Source organism: Solenopsis invicta, chromosome 12 (assembly GCF_016802725.1).
Source record: "Solenopsis invicta isolate M01_SB chromosome 12, UNIL_Sinv_3.0, whole genome shotgun sequence".
NCBI lineage: Eukaryota > Metazoa > Arthropoda > Insecta > Hymenoptera > Formicidae > Solenopsis > Solenopsis invicta.
In genome coordinates, this window is record NC_052675.1 from 16,169,326 (window position 1) to 16,187,869 (window position 18,544).

General features: G+C 32.5%; 2 protein-coding genes across 4 annotated transcripts in view; both read left to right on the forward strand.

Annotated features, from left to right (window-relative positions):
* The first annotated feature begins 5,859 nt into the window (after positions 1 to 5,859).
* On the forward strand, positions 5,860 to 10,365 carry LOC105196021 (dnaJ homolog subfamily C member 8). Its single transcript, XM_011161737.3, has 6 exons — positions 5,860 to 5,991; positions 6,885 to 7,043; positions 7,119 to 7,185; positions 7,271 to 7,365; positions 7,479 to 7,624; positions 7,762 to 10,365. The coding sequence occupies exons 1-6, from the start codon at positions 5,914 to 5,916 to the stop codon at positions 7,994 to 7,996; spliced, it is 780 nt and encodes a 259-aa protein (XP_011160039.1). The 5' UTR covers positions 5,860 to 5,913; the 3' UTR covers positions 7,997 to 10,365.
* Positions 10,366 to 10,482: 117 nt separating this feature from the next.
* The window catches only part of LOC105196046 (serine-rich adhesin for platelets), a 60,421-nt gene continuing 52,359 nt past the window's right edge, over positions 10,483 to 18,544 (forward strand). For 2 of the 3 annotated variants that reach the window (XM_026133405.2, XM_039456276.1), the window contains exon 1: positions 10,483 to 10,763. In XM_026133405.2, the coding sequence (XP_025989190.1) occupies positions 10,681 to 10,763 (83 nt within the window). In that variant the 5' untranslated portion in view covers positions 10,483 to 10,680. Of the gene's footprint in view, positions 10,764 to 14,488; positions 15,055 to 18,544 lie in introns of those variants that run through there. The other variant, XM_026133406.2, reaches the window with a different exon arrangement.

The window sequence follows — 18,544 nt, forward strand, 5'->3', positions numbered from 1 at the left end:
TTATTTAAAGTAAGATTTGTTACAATTATATGAGTTTCTTCTTTAAATTGGATATATCATATAATCCAATTTTCTACGTGTATGCAAATAATTTATGCGATCGTTATACGCAGCTTGTCGGAACAAAATAGTCGATGCATAGACTCTTTCAATCTTACAATCTTCAATTTCCCTTTATCTATATCAATAATTAGGCTGATTGTTATACTTCTTGAAGCTCGCTTTCATTGTACGATTTTCCGTGCGATGTTGTTGGTATCAGTCTCATAATTAAATCGAGATTAAATCGATAAAAGTGAGGAATTATGGACTGACCTCATATTTTTCGCGTGCGAGTTGAAAGTCGATTTTTATTATAAAAAAAAAATATTTGTTGTGAATTATAAAAATTGTGCATTTAAGGAATAAATGCAAGTCGATTATAATGAAAATCGTGCGATGCAAAGAGGGCTTATATAATATATGACTGTAACGAGGATTACATTATGACTCGTGATTATCACCGGGCGATTGATTCGCTTCGGGCGGCGCAGCTGATATTTTTTATGCAACTGGGGAACTTTCTTAGACCAATTACCGTATAACGTAAGATGAACATATATAAGATAGCGTCGTACCGCTAAAAACCGTATATGTAGCGACGGAGTAAAGCTACTCGATATGCAATGTCTCTGAATTGAAAAATAATAGGAAGCGTGCTCGCCTTTTCGATGAAACTAGGAGAGTGCCAAATAGATTTTGAAAGTTTATACGTGAGTGTGTGCGAATGCGCAAATGCTTGTGAGTGTGTACGCGTACGTGTGTGCGTGTATGTTTTCTGTCACATTTTTATAGTGTACCGGCTGTAACTCCGAGAGCAGTGCTCTCGTTCGCTGATTCGATCGTTATCCAAACTATATACTTCTCGATCCATTTATAAAGTTCAACAGTTCATTGTGTTATTTTATTTGATTTACTTTTATAATCAACGTTTTATTAATATTTATTGCTATCAAAACATTTTGATCGTTATCACGTTTTGTGATATTAAATTTTTTGATTGAAGTTACGTCGTATATATATATATATTTTTTAATAATAGATAAAAGGATTGTTTAGATCTATGTAACGCTAGCGGAAAATTGATGGAAATTTGAGGGAACATAGTAAAGCTTAAAGATCATTTCAGTGAAAGTGGCCATTTATATCTCGTCTAAAAAAGAAAAAAAAATTAAAAATATATAAATAATGAACGTATACAAATGACAGAGATGAGAGATCTACCGAATGTGTTTTAAAGAGAGTGTATATGATGGATTTACGTAATTGTATTAGTACTATAATAAGGTAATCTGACTGTTAATGGTTCTTCAGCCTTTATTAATTATTTGCATGCGTTTTATAAAAATATTTTAAATATCGCATATAAAGGTTACATCGATTTTTATACGACCGGTCTATTTACTATATTTTATAGCATAAGTTAAATATGTATAAATGATAATTAACAGATCGTAATTACTATCTTTTGATGTAAAATTTCAATTTAAACAAATTCATAAAATTTAAGAATATACTGTGCATTAATTAATTTTAAAGTTGTTAAAGTAAAACAGTGTCCAATAATACGTCAATTTGATGAAGTAAAATGACCACACAGCAGGAGACTGAAGAACCATTAACGACGAAATATGTATGGTTAAGCGTACAATAACGTTAATCGCGAGGAATCCATTGGATTTCCGTTGTGAGAAAACTCGATTTTCTCTCGATCTCGTCGTCGCTCCTAATTAAGTGTGTTTGATCAAATTCACAGATGATATTCTCGACCAATCTATTTGTCTATAATCATCGCATTATCATTATCTATCTGTGTAATCATGCCCGTTCTTTCACGCGAAACGCATGTTTACATAAAAAAAAAAATGATCTAACGTTTTAAAATCTGCTCTCTTCTACACGTCGAACGCATATGTATACACATAATATATACTATATCCGCTTTCTATTAATGCTAAGCGCTTCGGTTGCATATCGATAAGTCCTATATATAGATGTAACATTTTTACGAAGAAATATATTTTGGCAAACTTTTCGTGGATGGAAACAACCCTGAGGGGAAATCGGCATCGCTTAGTTCTTTGCGAAATACAGGGCCTTATGCAGGGTGTCTCGCTCAGAATGAGGGGACCTTACAAAAAAAAGTAAAATTATCGGTAGGAATATATTTTGTAGAGAGCTGAGTTTTTTAATATCAAATTTATATTATTTTTAATATAAAACAATGAAAATCTAATTTTCATCTTGTCAATTTGTTTTAAATCTCATTTTGAAATCCAGAATGTACCAGTTTAGGATTCAGTGAATTTGTATGTTTTTTTTTTTTTCAGTTGGTTTGAAGCTGGATTGCAGATAAAAACGAAACAATTCGGGAAATCTGTTATCGATGCGGCGGGACATTCTGCATAAAAAGATTTAACAGTCACTCTGCGTAAATGCACTCGTCATTCGTTTCAGTCAGCGAAGTGAAGCGACCCCGTTTACTTAGAATTCTCAATGTATAGTACCCGGTATATAGAAGTATCGTTAGTTCAGCTAGCTTTTGCGTACTTTGTAAAATGTGCGCTGTAATAAATATCGTCGGCATCGTAAGCGTGCAATTCAACGAAGCACGTCGGCGGAATAACGCGAGAGCTGTTCGAAGTTCGTGAGTCTTGACTTGATTAAAGCAAGAACGATATTCTTTCCTTGTATACCGAAGATAACTGAAAATTGAAAAAGTTAGCTCTACGACTACATTTATCTTACCTCAAATTATATTGATAATAGAAATTAGTACGCAAATTTTTTGTGATTTTTAATTGCAATTACAATCGCAATTATCAATCGGAATTAACTGTAATTTTATTAACAATTGTGATTACAATTAGCATATTATGCATATCAGTAAACTACATATATAATCGTTCTATTAATACAGAAATTATGTGCAATGAAGTAACATTGTAATAACAATGTCTGGTGCATTGCATTGAAATTATCGGAAAAAATCAATTGCTTGCGCAGAGTCTCACAAATAACTATTGATGAACTTGGCGTTGAAACGTCGGGATGCGATTCCGTGTGATTTATTACACGCGCACGTTTCCGACTCAACTGAATCTTTAATAAATTGTAGAGTAATCGTTGTTACATGCACACGCTTTTCCTATTTCGAATTGTTGATATCATTAATTGATAGTAGCATATAGTCATGTGCAAGAGAATTAACACTGTTGTGAATACGTTGTATGTTTCGTTACGATGGAATCGCGAGGACCGCATCTAAGATTCTTCGTTTTTGCAACGTATTAGATATCTCCCTAGATATCTACGCGGATCTACGAAGAGTTATATAAAGAGTCCTAGCTTCTCCAACTATATGGAAAAATCTAAATATTTATATAATTTTTGTTCTGTTTGCTGTTTGAACCAAATTGTCATCCATTTCGGAATCTTCCCAGTTTTGTGTTCATTATTTATAATAATAACTATAAGTTTCAGTATTTTATATAACGTGAAAATTGCAGCGAAAGTTGTAATTTTGCTCTTTTTTCCAAAAATAACGATGATAATATATTTATATTAGTTTACTATAATTAACTACCCTTTTGTATGACGTCTATATAGTTCCAATGTTTAAATTCTATATTATTAAAGCATCACATACTTGTTATGTAAATAACATGTAGCATTTGCATATTTAAATTACATAAAAGAAAGCAATAGATACAAGTAATTATGATAAGCATAGAAGAAGCACTGCAAAATATCGCTGCAATATCTCAGCAATACAGTGCAGCAGTGGTAAAATGTCTGCTTCAGATTTATTGATACATTGCATGTTGCTACAACATATATAATATTGTATTAACGTTGCCATAACATTACGTATCAATATTTCTGAAGCAGATATTTTATCTGAAACATTGCAGTAATATTTTGCAATGTTTTTGCTATGCTTGTGTCATACGAAAATGTAAATATCATAAAATATATTTATTATATGAAGTATTCTCAAATCAGCAGTTACGAATTATGTCGGCTAAATTTACTCTGAGTAACAAATCGCTCAGATGCTTTCTTTGCTTTCTCCTTCGAATCTTCAAGTCTAATCAATTTTGGTAAAGCTAAAATGTAACCCGAGTCTGTTTGTATTGGCGGTGCTATCCTCGCGATTCTGAACGACAGTAACGACAGCTTATGTCTGAACAGGTGTTCAATAGTAAACAATTAGACTTAGAAGCCATGCTAGACTAGATAGCGAGACGTAACAGTTGCGCTAGATATTCCTAGAACGTTACGCTATAGCGATTTCACCAATCCACCCTATTTATCACACCTGTGAGTTTCCCGACGGAGGGATATATAGTGGAGTAGCGATATTGTATGTTATATAGGCTAGTTACATCAACTATATTAGATCCTAGTCAACCGATCAGTTTGACGAAAGTGTATATGCCGCAATAATAATAACGCTCTGATTTCGTTCGATGTGTCTTTGTTATCGCGAAAGAGGCATTACTTGTTTATTGGCTGTTAAGCTTTGTTAATAAAATATTACGAAATTTTACATTAAAACCTGCCCTGTCTCTGACTACATTTTCTCTACCATTCTATTACAAAAAAAATTTTATCTGAATAAATTAATTAAAAAAAAAAAAACAATCTTTTTTTAATTTTTCTTTTTTTTTAAGAAAAAAGAACTTGAATGAATCAGTCTCCGTTTAATATATTTTTATCAGAATCGTTATTGATTTTGTAATTTACTGTTACATTTTACTTTAGAAACAAACAGACACTTACTAGGGTTGTGCCTTATACTTTAAGATTACGTCTACATTATTTATGGCTTTTTTACGTAAATAATACGTGACGTTTATATGTCCTTTTTCATGTAGACAATACGAACATGTAAAATATGTAAACTATTGTAAAGTAGATAATACAGAAGGCAATACAGAAAAAGTAATTAAATTTTAAAATAATTAATTTATCTGATTTTAATATCGATAAAAATATATCATATTAAAAATTAAAAAATGGACGAAAATGATATATCAATTTTTCATATGACAAGTTCGAATCTTCTATGTTCCATAAATAATAATTTACATAGATGATATTTTACACAGTTTACATAGTTTACGTTGTTTATGTGTAATGTAGACAATTTCTATTTTACGCGCAAATGCAATCCTGGCATTTACATTTAAAAATAAAATATTTATTGCGTTTTCTGCAAATCAGAATTATTGTCAAAGATTTTGATAATGATGATCATAAAGTTTAGTTACGTTTCTTAAACATTATTCTGATGAAAATTTTTCTCATAATTTTTACATAAATTGAAACATTTTTCAGAAATACTAAAAAAATTTACAACTTTTCTTAGAAGTTTGCATAAATGTGAATTCTGAAATATTCTGAAATGTTTCATTCCATAATTTCTAAAAAAATATTTTCAATTTTTTTAAATTTTATAGCATTTCGTCAAAAATTATAAGATAAAATATCATTAGAAATCTTAAGATATATTTCATAATTAACATACATGAAAAATTTTGAGAAAAGATTCAGACTTTTCGAGTATGAAAAATGTTTCTAAAAAATGTTTCAATTAATATAAAAAATCTGAGATAGTTATAAAATTATATAGAAACTCTAAAAAATTTTGAGAAATTTTTTCATCAGAGCATTATTTCTTGCTTTCAATTAAAAACTCAAAATTAGTAAAAATGATGAATGATTAATTTCTTGTCAATCCTTTTTTTTTAATTTGGACAAGATAATTATTGTGATAAACTACTGTACCTACTCAACCGCGCCGGTAAAATCGCGATCTTCCACCAGTCGGCAGCACGATCGAGAGCCCTTGAGCTTATAGCAAGTAAGATGGCCTCCACCGACTCCAGCTTACCAAGTGAAAATCCCGCCAAGAAGGAGGATGAATTTAACGAATTTTACACGGAGGTAAGCGATTTTCTGTTAATCTCAGCGTCTCTTTGTGTACAGCGTCGTCAGAAAAACAATGCTCGAACCATTTTACCCTTGAGCAGACGCGTAAACAAATTTGCAACACAAAGTAACTTCGACAAGTACCACTTTATGCTGGAAATAAAATGACAGCGGACGTCTCATAAGTCCATTTATGCTCTAACTACCTCCTATTATCGTATGTAGTCGTGCCGAATCTTGCGAGCAATATTGGCATTATAAACATTGGGCTTGCCTAACCTGCACAGGCATGTTTGTGTCAAGGTTTCTCACATTCTTTCTACACGAAATATTTTCTATATATATATATATATATATTTGTATATATTATATTTTATAGAATTATTATTGTAAAATTATTTATCAGAATTATTGTTACAACTCAACATGTATTGTACGCTAATAAGGCTTCTCTCTCCTCTAAGGAGGTTATAGTTATTCAATTTATAATTGCATTCTTTATACTATCTCAGTTTAAGGAAGATAAACATGACACTCTTGATAACTTGTTTAAGAGCTCTCGTTTGCAGGAACTGCTTACTTTAGCCATATAATTGCATTTTTCTTGTACTCTTCTATTATAACATTCATATTTTGTTACACAGTATATATTTTGTATTGGATACTCTAAAAATAATTTTCTGTTATACATACAAACGCATTAATTTAAGAATTGATAAAATATACAATAAACTATAAATATTTTTTTGTATTGAAAGTTTGTTACTTTGAAAAGTTGTTACATTATTTTGTTATCCAGAAATTTAGTAACTGAATAATTGAATTTAATGTTTATTAATGATTTTATTTATTTAAATCTTAATTATATAGATGTATTTCAATCACAACTTTATTGTATCTTTTTACAGGTTAAAGAAATTGAAAAGAGAGACTCTGTGCTGACTCCCAAACAACAAATTGATAGATTATTGCGACCTGGGTCATCTTACTTCAATTTGAATCCATTTGAAGTTTTACAAATTGATCCAAGCACAGCAATAGAAGAAATAAAAAAGAAATACCGTCGTGTAAGTATCTATTTTTTCCTCTAATAAGAATACATAGCATAATTTAATTTTCATCTTTTGATTTCAAAATTATAGATGTCAATTTTGGTGCATCCAGACAAAAATCAGGATGACGCCGAAAGAGCGCAGCAAGCCTTTGAAAGTAAGTATAGCAGATCGATTCAGCTTAAGAAAATATATGCGTTATAATGTAATAAATAATTAAAAAAATATATTATTAATTGCAGTTGTTAATAAGGCGTGGAAAACCCTGGAAAATGAGGAGACTAGATCAAAATGTATGGACGTTATTGAGGAAGCAAAGGCTCGGACTGATCACATGGTAAATATTTAATTACTTATGAAAATTTTATCCTTTGTAACAAGACACATTGTATATATATTTTTTATACAATATATAACATGAATTCATATTATATAATTTGAAATTTAAAGATTGCAGAAAAGAAAAAGAAGCTAAAGAAAGAAGGAAAATCTGAGAACACAGGTCCAACACTTTTAGAGGAAGAAACTGAAGAAGGTTACAGGCACGCTGTCTGGGTTATGACAATGAAACTGTTCGCCGATATGGAGCGAAGAAGGTCGATTTACAATCTTGATTCTAAATAGACAAAAAAATGTATTGAAATATTAGATAGAAATTAGTAAATTAGACATCTCTGAACATTTGAAGACGATACATTTATCTTAAATGACCATTTTTTGTTTTCTTTTGCAGACGTGAACTCGCTACAAGAGATGCAGAGCAGCGTAAAAGAAAACGCGAAGAGGAATTGTCTGCGGAAGCCCAGGCAGCAATGGAGCGCGAATGGCAACGAAACTTCGAGGAGTCTAGACAATCACGCGTTGACAGCTGGAAAGCGTTTCAGTCTGGTACAAGCGCCACAAAGCAAAAGAAAGCAAAGAAGCTAAAAGCTTTCAGGCCACCAAAAACGAAGGCAGAGTCGCGATAATCGTGATCATCCCTCGTTTTTCTCTACTTCCGGTGTGCGGATTCTGATTTTAGTCGACGCAATGTTTTATCTTAGAAATTTTCTCGCAGCGTTAAGGTAGATTAAGAGATCTAATATCGCGCGATGTTGATCCAACAATGAAGTGCCGGATCACATTATCTTGAAATTAAAGGATAAGAGGATATTCTAGATCCTCGATCCTTTTGATTCTAAGCCATCCAAGTATGAGGTAAGAGTATTCTGTTTCGATATTCATTGTTTAAATGGCGAAATCAAGTTTCTATGAAATATTCTCACATAGTCAATTTTACCTTCTATCAGAATAATGGAGACTATTAAGTCTTTGATGAGCATTCGAGGACATCTTTTTATTTTATCGAAATAAAAAGATTATTGAAGAAGATTATCGAATTACTTCTATTTATCATTTTAAACTTGATATTGCTCACACAGCGTTCAGAGTAAATGAATTTTGGGGGAATTTTGGTGAAATCGATTTCACCAAAGTCTATTTTCTTGCTTAAATAATCATGATTTAAAGCTAGAATAAAAATGTTAAAGGTACACACCGATGTTACAGCGAGCAAAATCTTAAAAGCAAATTGTGTTACTACAGAGAAGAAAAAAAAATACGGAAATACATAAAAAATGCGGAATAATAGTAAAGTTTATTGAATGAATGATGAATAATGATGAATATGTTTATGTACGTGGTTGATAACAGTTTCATGTGCGTGCTATGTAAATTCATTTTGAAAACGGCATAAATCATTCATTGAAAGTCTAAAACGAACAAAATTTTCTTTTTACTTTAAATATTATATTTTCTATTTAAATATTCTATTCCAATAAACTAATTTAAAGCTAGTGTAAGTATATTTTTGTTTTATTTAAATCATATTCTTATATCGTTTTCAAAATGAACGTTTCGGTTGTGAGAATCTTTTGTATGTGAATCCCGTGTCTCTTCGCAGAGTTTGACAATTAAGGAATTTTTCGCGTAATTTCCGCGATCATGCGAAACTGACGTTTCACATGTATAGAGAAAGGGAAAGGAAGAAAGAAAAAGATACATTTCTCTGAAGCGTTGTGCATTCGCAGTGTGCTGACGTTGCGCAACAATTGTCAATTTTATAATCTACATGTGTCTCGTACCTACTATAAAACATACGATTTTCCTTCATAGGGAAAGTACACAGTTGGGTATATATTTATTATATACTGTGACGCGAATTCAGATAGTATCAGGGTCAACTACCATACCCTATTTCTGTAAATGTCAAAATCGCGCAGAAATTAACTTTCTAATATTTTAGAACAATATGGAAATTTATAATAAAAGATTTACAGACCATGACATTTGACGTAATGAAGTTAATACATATGCAGAATATCGAAAAAGTCTCAGAACAATCTGTGATTTAACAATCCGAGTCTTGAATCATCAAAATCTTTGATACTTTGAAAAAAAGTTCTTGAAACATAAGATTATGATGAAATTTTCGTGTTCTAAAAAAATCGATTCGTTTCGCATTATCGCAGAGGCTTTGATTCCGCGCTGAATAAGATCTCGGCTTTTTAGAACGCCAGTCTAAACTCCGGTATTCATGTATCTCTTGAAAACTTCGCGAACACTTCGGTATTGCGAATGGCGTGTGATTCTGAAAAACGGAAACGGTTCTTTCAATCTTTTTGGAATCTGTTGTGAGATGTGAATATATACGTATAAATTGTTTCTAAAAGACTGTTCATACTGCACGATGTGCCGCAATTTCGGACATAATTGTCTAATAGTGTGTATATATCGCGCTACTCGAATACAATATATTAAAGAACCTTCCATTCAGTCGTGATTACGGCAGTGATGCAAGATGTCTATTAAAATTGTTTAATTCAACGAGGAAAAATGCATATAATCGCATTCTTGTTCCTTGCATCGAAATCTTTAAGAAGTACATATATATACACACAGGGTATTCTAAATATACATACAGAATATTCCCCGTATATTTCTTTTACCTAAAGATTCCTCGACCAATTTGGAGTTGATGTTTCAGGAGATATATGCAAAATTACTTCACAAGAAAAAATTCAAATCGAATCCGTGTTGGTTAAGGAATCCGCCCATTAAAAAAATATATATTGTGATATCTCAAAGGTTCCCTTTTTCTAATCGTATTTTTCTCAGATTTGTATATGTACCATGTGGTTAATTCATTACTTGACGCAGACGTTTCCGCCCTTTTCTTATATATACCGCGAGTGCAATATAATATTATGGATTACTTTTGATTATACACGTATACTAGACAAGTAATATTATATGTCTTTCACGTAATAGATAATTAATTAAAAGAAATTAAAAGAAAGTGATTTTTGTATACGAAGTTCAAATGGACTTTTTTTTTCTCGAGATGCGCGGAAGATAAGGTATCCGTTAAGGTATTCGCGTCACTCGCGCCGTGACGTCGATAGGATGTAAGATGTAAATGGAATGTGTTGTGGACACATTTGCCACCCCAGGAAGCCGCGCCGGTATCAACATTCCGAACACCAGTATGACGGCGTACGTGACGCTCGACAGCACGTACAATCGCGAATACCGCTAATAGTCTCGTTTTCGACGAAAAGCTCGAGTAATTTTATCTGTTACAAACATCCTTATATCGCGATATGATCTCGATATGGAGGAAGTACATATAGACAAATTGCTTGAAGCTCTTCAGAGGGTAGAAGATGCTCGGGGCTGGGAACTATTGAGGATCATGTAAGTATTTCGAGAACGAACTTTCAAAGTTTGCAGAAACTGGAAAAAGGTAAGGAAGCGATCGAAACTTTGAGAAACAGGAAAATGAAATCATGGATTTCTTTCCGTGTTCTGCACTTTACTCGTATTTTTCTCGCAACATTTTCAGACTGCTAATATAGGATCATTGCATCAGTCAATGAAAAAATAAGAAATTGGACCAGTCAATGAAAAAATATAAAATAACTTATTAATACAATTACATTTTCAAATAAAAAATTACATTTTAATAAAATTTCCATGAAAATTGGATTTCAACAATATCAATTAATTTTGCATTTTATTATTTTAATAGTTTTTCTAAACAGTCATTTATTGGCGACTGTTCAGCGACTGGTACAACGACACTATCAAGATTGTAATGATATATAAAACTAACAGGAGTTTTGATAACTTGTATCTAGTTCTTCTAAATCTTTTATATGATTTTGAACAAATCAAATAATGATGAAATTGGTTGCGTGTATACATATTTCGGGCGTATATTGACTGAAAGCCATCAAACCAGCCATTTGTTTACTATTGAGAGTCGATTCTTTGACCTTCGCTGTCTCGTCTCTGCTTTATGATTTACAAATATGTAGTATTTTGATGAACGACGCATTATTGTGTAGTAAAAACGTAGTCACATGTTTTGTGGTCGTAACTACTATATCCTGTCATTCAAGAAAATTATTGATGCTCTCATCGTTATTACTGTCGTCGTAATTTCTGTGTCTGCTTTTTCTTGTTTCCTAATTGCTTCTCTGGTAACATTTAAATTTAAACATTTACCTTTTATTACAGAGAGTTCGATATAAAGCATAAATGTGAAAAAAGTACAATTATAAAAATTCCAATATGTAAATAATTATATTAAAATTTAATGTTTTTATGTTATTCAATTTTTGATAATAAGTTTTATAAATGATTCAATGAAAGCATATTAAAATATTAAATAACTCGTTATCGTTAAGATGATATCTATTAATGTTAAAAAAAGGAATATAATGTAAAACCTTTAGATTTTGCACTCGTCTTCAAATGCATTTTGTGTAACTGATTAAGCAGTCAGAGATAATGCGTGAATAGAATTTAAAAAGTAATTCCATAAATTCATTTACAGACAAATAATAATGCAACAATAATCTGTCATCTTTAATTACAAAAAATTTATTTAATCGATTAAAGCTTATTTATAAAGCAACATCTATAAATTTATTATATTATTATAATAAATTATTTATGCAAAACCGTACAGGAATACAATCAATATGTAAAAGAAGCATTTAAGATTTGCATGCTTACACATTCGTACTAAGGCAAATGTACTACAGAGCTGTTAGCGTGCATGTAAGTCATCGTATACTGCATTTCACGCGATGCGTTTACATTCTTGCGACAGGTACATGCAACTGCAAGTCGAACGCAACAGGTAGCAAAGCCTTCTCTGCATTCTTACGAATTTTCGTTATAGCTCTGCTAAATATGCAAGATACATTTCCGTGCAAGATTCGCTCAAAAGAGAGAGGAGGAAAGAGCGCAGAATCAAATAAAATAGTTCACTGACAATGAGTGGTGGAAAGGAAAGAAGTAAAAAGAGATCGAAAGTATTGAATGATCAGTCTACTATCACGTGTTTGCTGATACAAAGCCGGCATCGTGACATACGATAATATTTTTCATGAAAATAATATAATAAATAATTCAATTAATGTATTCAAATAATAACTGAGAGATAAATACTTAGAATATGAATATAATTTAAATTATTGGAACGTTATTGATTTATCATTATTACATGATATTCTATCGCATTTTAATTTGTCTCATTTATTGATGAATACAAATTGTAAGAATAATTTCATGACATTGAAGATCTGGCAACGTGTGCTCTTAATAAATTGGCAATAAATGTAATATGAAATAGATCAAAGTTGCCACAGAAAAGAGATCACTCCGATATTGGACGAACGGTTGAATAAGGAATAAGGAATGTTTCCTTGGAAAATTATGTATGACGAAAAGCCAATATTTCTTGCGAATAAATCATGCGTAGGAAGTTGTGGCAATAACACTGGCAGTGAATACAATAGAAACTCGCGATCGGATTATTTCCTGCGGCATCGCTCGCATTTTCTTTCTCGTTCTCCAGCGAGATTATTCCAGGCATTACGAGATAAAAAAAAACGAATAATCGTTGACTTATTGACGCATATTCATTGCATCACTTGCTAGACAGAATTATTGATAGATCATTGATGTATCGGAGAATACTCGGTCATATGTAAAACAAAAGCACGTGAAATACTATATTTTACAAGAAATTAACAAATGTGACAAAACATCATTTTTATAAGCACTCAATATTTCTAGAATATTATACGAATATTATTAAAAATTAAATTAATATTAAAATAATATTGCCAAAATTATTATTCAATACTTTTTATATTATTTTAATTAATATTATAGGGATACTGTGTTAATATTATATGTCCGTTTTACATAATATTCGTGGTATATTATTTCAATATCCATGAAATATGATGAAAACGTTCTACAAATATTATTGTGGTAAAAAATTAATGTTGATTATTATATAAACTCATATTTATTACATTTAAAAGTTATAATATTCCCGATAATTAAAAATACTGAAGTAAATAATATTTTTCATACAATATTACCAGGAGTGAACGTATAACCAGTTTTCATTAATACTTCTTTATTAGCTCTATTAGTGGGTGGGGAAAAATATCTCGTCAAACTTTAAATTACAATAATAAGATTTTTTAAATAAAAGTTCTTTATACATTGATAAAATACATGCAGACAAAATTTGAGATTTCAGCGAAAATTGAACGAATGATTTTTCTCAAGAGCATTATTCTTCTTCTAAAAGTTTCCGTTTCTCAAAGCTATTTTAATTAAATATCGTATATTGTTTTAAATCCCTCGGACTTCTCGGGACGTCCAATCTCGTCATACATCACTGATCTCTCACACTATGCAGTATACTTACACACACACATATACACACATACTCTCTCTTGTACGCACGTATATCTTTCTAATACCAATACACACCTTATGGAGCAGGTAAAACGACGCTACACAAACGCACATCCGCATACATAAAACCAAGAATTCCTCGCGGCTGGTTACAGCAGGAGGAAGCGAACGTGTCGGTGTGTACACATAAACGTAGCGCACACAGTCAAGAGTCAAAGTATCGCTACAGGTAGAAGTAAAAGAACACGCGGCGTCGTTTTACGCACACAGACAAAGAGGCATCTTTATGCGTGCGGAGCAGCGCTACGCACACGCGTACGCACGCACCGCATACAAAAGCAAAAACACGCCACGCCAGTTACATGCGACACACGCAAATCAGGAGTCATTGCTTTCGTATGTGTGCGTTTACGCGCAGGTAGAAGGAAAAGAATATCTTCGCCGTATCTCTCGCACACAAACGGATAGAGCGTAAAGAACGTGCCACACCAGTTTACACACGGGACGCGCGTGCGTACACATATACAATCCAATCAAGAATCGTACACCTGTCTGCGTGTGTAGAGGGAAAAGAACGGCGTTCACACACACACATACACACACACACACGCGCGCGCGCGCGCGCACACACAGAGCCAAGTGAAGAAAAACATCGCGTGCGTACATGTGCACAGGTAAGACCGACGAGCGGTGCGGCACGACACTCGTCTGGAGGCTCAGTGAGGTGGTGTTCACCGCCGTGTGTGCAACTCCTCGTGGTTTCGCCTCCGCCTCCGCCTCTTCTTCTTCCTCCTCCTGCTGCACCAGGGGGACCACGTAGACGCACGAGGACGTGTATCGAGGGTTCCGTAGCTGCAGAAACGGGCCCCCGGATCGCTCTTTCGTTCTCCCATATCGGTAGCCTTGACGGGCGCCAGCCAGCCTGGACACCCAGCGTTTAACCCGGCCTGGCCTGGCCTGGCGAACACACGTGCGTTAACCGCAGAGTGTATCGAGAGGAGAATTCGGGTTCGCGAGTCCGTCAAAAAGAGAATTTCTCCCGATCGCGGAGCAGCGGCATCGAAGACAAATTCCTTCGGGGATGCTCGAAGAGGTGGAGCGGCAGGATGTGTGATCGGTGATCATCGGTGTGTGTATGTGTGTGGATGTGTGTGTATGTGTGTATGTATGTGTGGGGGGCAACTTGAGTGCCAACGATGTCGACGACGGACGTGGTTCGCATCGTTCAGCAAGGAGCCGCTGCCGACGAGGATCAGGGGTAATTTCTCTCACTCGGCATGTATTTCGGAGCGTAAGCCTCACGCGGTGAAGGGCCTTTTCTCGTGCCGGTAATCGGTGAAATATGGTTGCGTCTCGTAGTGAAGGTTGTTCAACGGATACTCGTTACAGCCACGTTGTGTCCGCCAATCTTCACCATCCACACTGAAAAATAGATTTTGGTAATAGTATAATTAAGCCTTGGTGAAATAACTTCAAACGAATGTTTAATTAATATAACCAAATATTTAGAAATAGCGAACAAACAGAATGATAGTAACTTATCTGTTACTAAACGGTTATTAAATGGTCACTAAATATTATTAAATATTTGGTCGTATTAACTGAATATTTAATTAAAGCTATTTCATCAAAGCTCGGTAACTGTCGGCTAAGCTTGATTACTACTACCAAACTCATGTTTCAGCGTATCGGTCCCAAAAAAGAAAGAAATTTGTGCGGAATGTATTACGATTAATTAAAATCAATTCAATTTTTGTGATTTTAAGTAATCTCAAAGTATTATTAAAAAAATTATAAAATTGTTCTAAGCCTTCAAGATCTTAATTTAAGATCTGGATAACATAGAAAAATGTTTAAATTTTTAAATATACGTATAAATATAAAACTTAGCTATTGACTAGGCCTGGGTAATCGTGCACGCGATTTGATACTTTATTATAGTGTGAATATTATGATAAAACCATATTTTCTCATTTACTTTCTAGTAAAAGAAAATGAAGAACGATTAGTGAATAATATGTTAGATATTATGAAAATGAAAATTTCAACTTTTACATTTTTGCTCAACCAGAAAAAATCGCATTATTTAAAAATTTAAAAACTTTGAATTAATTTTTTGCGTATATATTTTATAAATATAAAATTATATATTCTCTCTCTCTCCAATTATCCTAAATAAACATCTTAAGCAAAGTCTTAAAAATTATCTTAAATCTTCTGTAAATAAATTTTTACAGAAAGATCCAAGTGTTTTGCAATTTTCAATATAACTTGAGTATAAGTTGGTCGAAGTTTGACGCTCGAATATGTCATGTGCAAGAATCGTGTCGGATTCGGTGGATATGCTGATCATGCGTTTCGTGCTTCGAGCAAATGGAGGATGACGGGTCGTTAGGAGTGGCAGGAACTTTTGGCTCGTGAGTAGGGTAATTACGAGGAGAAAATGACCTTTCAGGAATGAAGGAAAAGTTTCATAGTAGTGGAACGTGAGGAAACCGCATTCTGACGCGCGAGTCACTTTATTTTCATAGTGACTACCGGTGTTTAAGAATGAATTATCAAATCGCTTGATAAAGAGAACTTACATTATCTTCTTTACTTTATTTGTCCTCTTTCCCAGAACGTTAACTCAAAAGAGTGTCACACTATTTAGTGTAATGCGTGTGATACTCTTCGATTTATTTTACGTTTCTCTCCTATCATTTATCAAACTCTTATCGCTCAATATATTTCACCTTTTTACATATTTTTTTTATTTATCTGTCATACATTTATTTGCACTCAGCCATTTAAACGAGACACAAATTATATGCTTTACAATTTATGTCATAAACTGTATAATTCTCGCGTTAGTTGGAAACGTTTTCCTAATTATATGCATGCATACCTTTAGTACTTTAAGATATAGATATAAGACGTGGTATCTTAATTCTTGCTCTTGCACAAAACTTTACTCAACATGAAATTCCAGTTTATTAATTTAACTATTTCTGTAACAATTTCTCTACAAGCGCGTAATATCATTTAATATTAAATAATATTCCTGAAATACTAATAAAAATGATTATATATCAACTCCTGATAATATTATATAAATATTACATGAAGAAATAAATAATATTATTTAGTATTTCAGTATTTCCATTTTTTATTTATTGAAAATGTTACAACTTTTAAATATAATTATTATAAGTTTATTAAAATTTTATTTGTAATAATTTACAGTAATTTATTACCACAATAATATTCAACAGATATTAAAATAACATATCACGAATATAAAAATGGACATATAACATTAACACAATTTTCCCATAACATTAAAAAAATATTGAATAATATTCTTGGAATATTGGTAATAATATTATTTTTATTTCTAATAATATTCGTATAATATTCTAGGAATATCGTGTGCTTATAGGATTTGATTAGCATACACAGATCTTTGATTAGTATTACGTATACTTTGTACACTTATGATAAATTGCATTGCTTGTCGTTGAATGCATTATGTATCAGGTTAGTAGGAAATCACGTACACGCGATATGTAATACACATTATTCTTTAGCATACTTTAGCTAATTCACAAAGAAGATTTCGCAAATTCGAAAAGATAACTTTGCAAAAATTTTATAGAATTTTAATATTGATTATTTTTTTCTGATTATATAAAATAATATTTCTATTTCCTCTTTGGCATAACAATTTTAAAAACACTAGAAAAATGTAAGAAGCTTTGCCCTTCTATTTTAATAATATTAAAAAAGATTTTAAAAACTCCATAATTTTGTATTCAAAGCTTTATTTTTCCTAAACTCGCTATTCAATCGTAAGAAAATATAAATTTCTCCTGAAAGACATTCCAATTTTGCACAATTTGACACATTTTTTCAACGATTACCAAACTTCTTTGTCAGCTGAAATTAATTGGATCGTTTATTATTTCATTTCTTTGTTTATTCGTGACGTAAGTGAGGCAAGCGCTTTATCAGCGTTCCTTGCGCTATATTGTACTTTCTACTTACCTGCTGCCCGCAGGAGTAAAGTCCGATGAACGCAGATTCGGGCAGCGCGACTGTCGAATACCGTCGAATATCGTCGTCGCCGTCGTTGTCGTTGGGAAGAAGTAAGACATTCGCGCGCGAAACCTGTTTCGGGCATTATCCGAGATTGCTCCGCCGCCTAAGTAAAGTATCTTGTTCGCTCTCGCCCTCTCTCTTCCTCCCACTATCTTTCTCGGCCTGATCTATTCACTAGCAGATTGTTAATGTATTTATTCTTCTTCGTACTTGGCTCCGTACTTGGCTCGGCAGATACGAATCGTCGTTATCCGCTACCGAGTTACAGAGCGGTCTTGACTTGAGACGCTAAAAGTAAAATTAATATCTGAACTATATTAAGAGTATTATGCAGTAATAAAGTAAGAGTGAGATACTCTGTTAAGAATGTCCAGATAATCGGTTTGGTAAACAACAGTAATTAACTTTTTTCGTATTCTCCATAAATTGATCTTTGAAATAAATGCGCACAAAATTACAAAATTAAATTTATTATATTTTTTTTTAATATAAATTACGTACGTTAACCTATGCAAAATTAAATGGTCAATAATATTGAGATACTTGGCATCTTGAGGATGTATAGAACGCTTCTTAAAACATTAAGAAAACTATGATAAAATGTTTTTCTCAGTTTATTTTCTGTAAATTGACTTTTACAATAAATGTACACAAAAAATTAAAGAACT